General features: G+C 46.0%; 1 protein-coding gene across 1 annotated transcript in view; it reads right to left on the bottom strand.

Moving 5' to 3' along the window:
- Positions 1–3,413: 3,413 nt before the first annotated feature.
- The window catches only part of LOC308362862 (protein NLRC3-like), a gene marked incomplete at both ends in the record, with an annotated part of 25,510 nt that continues 22,677 nt past the window's right edge, over positions 3,414–6,246 (bottom strand). The window contains 3 exons of the mRNA XM_080835590.1: positions 3,414–3,525; positions 5,132–5,305; positions 6,098–6,246. The exon at positions 6,098–6,246 is cut by the window's right edge and continues 25 nt beyond it. Of these exons, the coding sequence (XP_080691716.1) occupies positions 3,414–3,525; positions 5,132–5,305; positions 6,098–6,246 (435 nt within the window). The remainder of the gene's footprint in view (positions 3,526–5,131; positions 5,306–6,097) is intronic.

Raw genomic sequence — 6,246 nt, 5'->3', positions numbered from 1 at the left:
ACCTTGATCCACTCTAGAAGACAAACGATTATGAATGTGTTAACTCGATGCTAGTTCCTCCAGTGGGGATTCTTCAGTTCATATTGAACACCAACATCACAGAGAGAGAGAGAGAGAGAGAGAGACAACCACTACATGATTATCCACTCTAGAAGACAAACGATTATGAATGTGTTAACACGTATGCTAGTTTCTCCAGATTGCAGCAGTGGCAGTGCGTCAATACAGGTCGCTAGGGCGCCGCCCTTCTTAAATGTTGAGTTGAGAAAAACATTAGATATCAAATAATTAAAATACGAAATGTACTGTGTTATCACGTTAAATGTGTTTGGGAGACCCCGTAACCCCCTGTCAACAACCACTTCAATGTGACCAAATATAATATATTGCCATTCGTTATCACTGAGAGAAGCCCCTCCTCCGTGGTGGGGCGCCGGCCAAGTTGAAGTCAATGGGAGCCCTAAAACTGAGCAGAAACATTTGAGCAAGGACAGCTTCTCATTGGCGGATGACAGATGATTTTTTTTTTTTAATTCAGTCTCTTTTGGAAGACTGAGAATAGCGGAGCAGCTCGACGAAGGGTACCGAATTGGCATTCGAAAACGCAATGAGGAAGTAAGGAAGAACAGACGCATTCTCTCAAGAATAATAGACTGTGTTAAGTTCTGTGGTGTATTTGAGTTGGCCCTGCGTGGTCATGATGAGAGCGAGAGCTCTGATAACCCAGGGATATTCCGTGGCTTGGTGGACGTCGTTGCCTCACTTGACAGTGCACTGAGAGAGCATCTCGAGAGCGCGACTGTGTTTAAGGGAACATCCAAAATGGTCCAGAATGAACTTCTTGACTATGCTGGCTGTTGTTAGTGAATGATTGGCTTTAACCAGAGAGTTATTGAGAGATTTGCCAACTTGAAAGAGAGGAGGGCTACATTCCTTTACAAGTAATGGGGCCTTCTCTTGTCGAACACCCAATGTAAAATGTGATATCTCTTTCTGAATCTCTTCTGCTCTAAACCTCTTTCATGTGAGGGTGTGGGCACCTGTTTTATTCTGTAAACCTCTGAAACCCAACCCAATGTTTCTTAAATGTATTGGCTGTGTAGGTTTAGACCTTATGTTGTGCTTAATGACTTATAGTTAAAGTTATTATTTTGTGATTTATTGAATTATGTAGTGTAACTTGAGCGCATTTTGAATGCTGTGGCATCGTTTGTATTATGGCATTGTTTGGAGCTGATTGTATTTCATTTCTCCTCTCCTCCTAGAAACAACACACACACACACACACACACACACACACACACACACACACACAGTCCTACTCATATCCTCACTGGAACTCTAATAAATGCCTCGTGAACAGTGAATCCTGATTTGACAGTGTGTTCTAATCGTCACCCCCATTTGGTCTCAATCCAGCCATCCTAAACTCTAAACTTCCTCTTCATTGTCCTTTGCTCACCGGAGTGCTGATGACCAGTGGAGTCCAGTCATTCATTACCTTCACTACTTCAACCTGAGCGCCCAACCTGGCAAACCCATCTTCCTGCTCGCTATGATGAGTTCATCCTGCAGTATGGCCAACGGCCACAAGCGCCCGCAGCATCGCAGGAGCAACAGCCCCTCTACTCTGCAGACATCTTTGGTGCTGGTCCTCATTATGAACCCCAATCCCAGTGTGAATCTGAGGAAGAAGAAGAGCCCTTGCAGCCACCTCGGGAGTCTATGGATGAGGAAGGGCCAGAGGATGCAGAACTGCCCGCAGAGAACAGAAGTCCCCCTCCCTCCCCTCTCCCTTCTGAGGGAGCCCCAGCCCCCCCTCATGACCCCCGGGCAGCCCCAGTTCCTGACCCTCAAACTGCGCCCCTACAGCAGTTATTAAAAGTAAGAAATCAGGGCAGATTAATCCAGCAGTGCATGATTAGAGGTAGTACCCGCTCCTGGCCTTCTCATTCATTGCCATCCCCCTGCTCTGATACCCACGGCCCCCAGGTAGCAGCGTCCTCTCTGGCCCCTCACACTGCAGCGCCACCTCAGGCTACCACAAGTAGTCATAGGCCCTTTCCTCTATCCCACTTCAGCAGCGGCTTCCTTCCCCTCCTCCTGTAAGCCGGGCTCTCCCTGTCCAGCCCTTAGTTCAGTCCTGGCATACCTCACATCCTCCTGCCCAAAGTCAGTTCCCTGCCATCTCACAAGTCCCAGCCCCACATCACTATCCAGCCCATACACTGCCTCATCAAGCCTCGCCTAGTGCCATGACCCAGTCTGCCCAGCCTGTGTATAAGCCCCTCAATGTACAACATCACCAACTGACCTATGCTGCCAATTCAAGCCCTCTAGCTCCCCCTGTGGCCTCACTGCAGTCCTACAGACGGGTAGAAGGACCCTCATTCCCTGATCTCACCAGAGAGGATGAAAGCCAGTATATGATGCTGAAAATGGCCTTATCCAACCTGTTGGACCAGGGTAAGTCTGAGTCTGCCGTCCAGTCTCTGCGTATTGTAAATCCACTGAACATCATGTCAGTAAATGCTCCCCAATGAGCAGAGAGCAAGCTGGGTCAAAGAGCAGAAACGCTGCTGGAAATGTGCACGAGACCACTTTGCCAGCCACCCTTAACTCTAAAACTCCTCTTCAACTAGCATTAACGTTGTTATTGGTGCAGTAGTTATAGTATTGTTGTTATTATTATTAACAAAACAACAACAACCTCCCAGGTAGCTGTAAGTCTCATGTCTGGAGTAGACACTGACTGACTGACTGGTCTAATAACGGAATAATAATAATAATAATAATAATAATAATAATAATTATAAAAGTAATAATAGTAATAATAATGATGATAACAACATGTCTTTTTAAAACAGGGCACTAAATGATTTTCACCAGCGGTTGCCTCCACTCCTCCTTTGACAGAAAGCGACACAGGTGCTGTGCTTTACTTGTGGACCAGTCTATTTCATGAAATCTAACAGTACATGACAGCATTCTCTTAATCACACCTTTTTGTGTCTAGGCTTTTCCTAACCAGTTCTTCATCATGCTGAAAACTCATCCATTCGTTTTCTGTGAGTGTCTTAATCGTAAATGTTCGTTGTGTAGCAACCGATGTCACAGAATACGGGACTTGCCAGTGGTGTGTGTAAATCATGCTTGTCAGACTCACTTGGGAGTGTCCACAGAGAGCAGTTGTGCTCTTCATGCATGTTACCAGACACATAATAAACAGGGATCTGCATACAATTTTGCCAGACAATTCTCGAGAGACAGCCACACACACACACACACACACACACACACACACACACTCCTTCCCTCTCATTCCAAACCTCATGACCTCATTCCCTCTCTGGGTTCCTCCTGAAGACTGTGTGGTGTGTGTGTGTGTGTGTGTGTGCTGTTGTCCATCAGACTCACTTGGGAGTGTCCACAGAGAGCAGCTGTGCTCCTGGATCCTGCTGGGCTTGGTCTTGGTCATCTGAGGCTGCTGCTCGACTCCTCTTTCTGAAGGTACGACCAGTCACTCTAGAAGACAAACGATTATTAATGTGTTAACAGGTATGATAGGTTCTCCAGTGGGGATTCTTAAGTTAATGCCGAACAATCATCTCACACACACACACACACACACACACACACACACACTACAGATAGCACACACAAAAGCACACACACACGCGCACACAGAAACAACCACTACAGATAACACACGCACACACACATGTCGTTTTATGCAAATACAATGACAAAGGCTTTTACAAAATGACAAAGCCTTATAAAGGCTTTTCTATTCTATGCTTTTCTACACACACGCACAAACAATCACTACGGATAATACACACACACACACACACACACACACACACACACACACACACGCGCGCGCGCGCGCACGCACACACACACAGTACTCGATCCATTAAAAGGTGCCCAACACAAACATTTGATGTTGGATCACTTTGGTCAGTAAAGTCTTTGGTCTTTATACAATTTCATAACTAAGATGATCTGATCATATGCAGATTCTCAGGAATATCTAAAATATTCACATCATTTCTAGCACCACTTTACAAACACCATAGTTCATCGATCATAATAAACAAAACAACAGCTAACTGAAAACTCACAAAAATACCTCACCTGATCACAGAATAAATATAAAGAACACAAAACATCCCAAACACCCTCTCTGATGAAAAACAGAGTTAAACAAGGTGAGGAAAACAAACAGTACCCAATATCTCCTCTAGAGACTCATAACGGCAAACAGCACCCAACCTCCTTATGTCCTCCACAAACTAAAAACTAATAACTTTATGGGAACTTAAGTGATAACCACTCTGCTTGCAGGCCTACAGCCAACTAAGAGGAGAACTAGGCATCAACTAGGCAGGCTACCCGCTCTCTCATAAACACACACACACACACACACACACACTCCCTCACACACGCTCTCACACACAGAAGAACAGAGAACAACAAGCTCAAGAGAATGAAACCAATAGAACAACAAGTTATCTTAAGGAAATACCAGATACACATCCTTGGAGGTAACAGCACACATCGTATTCAAACACACACACACACCCACACACACATACAGTATATAAAGGGGTGCTACTTACATACCCTTCACTCAGCACCACAGAGTAACATATAAACACACTGTGTTGACCCCCACAAACACACTCCTCCTAACACAAACACACTCCTCCTAACACACACACCCTCCACTAACACAAACACACATCAAGGGGTGCTACGCACATACCCTTCACTGAGCACCAAAGAGGGAGACATAAACACACACACACACACACACACACACACTCTGTTGCATCCATCATAGCACTCCATACTTTTGTGCCTGATACACACACACACAACCCTTTCTCCATATCAGATGATGTCCCTCACACACTGTGTCATCATCCTTTAATCATCACAGGCGGGACACTGAGACACACAAAGGGGGCTCCCCCTAACAAACAAACACAGTGAACACAAACACACGTAAACACACACACACACTCACACCAAAGTACACCCATCCTTACATGCCCCCCCCTCACCCATCACTGTGTGCTCCCCCACCCCACACACAGATCTCTTGTTGTGTGTTAACACTCACCTTAGTGTCTCCAGCTTGCAGTGGGGACTCTGGAGGAGGTCTGAGAGATGCTGAATTCCTGCATCATGAAGAGGATTCTGACTCAGGTTCAGAATCTTCAAACTGCAGGATGTTGATCTGACAGCTGATGCTAAAGCAGCACAGCTCTTCTCTGTGAGGGAACACCTCTTCAGCCTGGGGGAAACATAATGACATGTGTGATTATTACACTCACATACCTTTACCTATACCAACACCAACCCACACACTTACCATACTTCAGCCATTACAGAGTGCCAATCACACACACACACACACACACACACACACACACACACACTCATCACAGGATATCAGATGCGTACACTCACTGGGTGTCCCCCACACACACACACACACACACACACACACACACACGCACACACACAACACGGGTATCCCAAACATATTCATTCATTCATCGTATTCAAACACACACACACACCCACCCACACACACATACAGTATATAAAGGGGTGCTACTTACATACCCTTCACTCAGCACCACAGAGTAACATATAAACACACTGTGTTGACCCTCACAAACACACTCCTCCTAACACAAACACCCTCCTCCACATCAAACACACATCAATGGGTGCTACGCACATACCCTTCACTGAGCACCAAAGAGGGAGACATAAACACACACACACACACACTCTGTTGCATCCATCATAGCACTCCATACTTTTGTGCCGGATACACGCACACAACCCTTTCTCCACATCAAATGATGTCCCTCACACACTGTGTCATCATCCTTCAATCATCACAGGGGCCCACTGAGACACACAAAGGGAGCTCCCCCTAACAATCAAACACAGTGACAGGTAAACACACACACACACACACCATAGTACACCCACCCTTATATGCCCCTCCTCACCCATCACTGTGTGCTCCCCCACCCCACACACAGATCTCTTGTTGTGTGTTAACACTCACACTAGGGTCTCCAGCTTGCAGTGGGGACTCTGGAGGAGGTCTGAGAGATGCTGAATTCCTGCATCATGAAGAGGATTGTGACTCAGGACCAGCGTCTTCAAACTGCAGGATGTGGATCTGACAGCTGATGCTAAAGCAGCACAGCTCTT

The sequence above is a fragment of the Sprattus sprattus genome (genome assembly GCF_963457725.1).
Source record: "Sprattus sprattus genome assembly, chromosome: 3".
Classification (NCBI taxonomy): Eukaryota; Metazoa; Chordata; class Actinopteri; order Clupeiformes; family Clupeidae; genus Sprattus; species Sprattus sprattus.
This window is presented reverse-complemented; position numbering and strand designations above follow the sequence as displayed.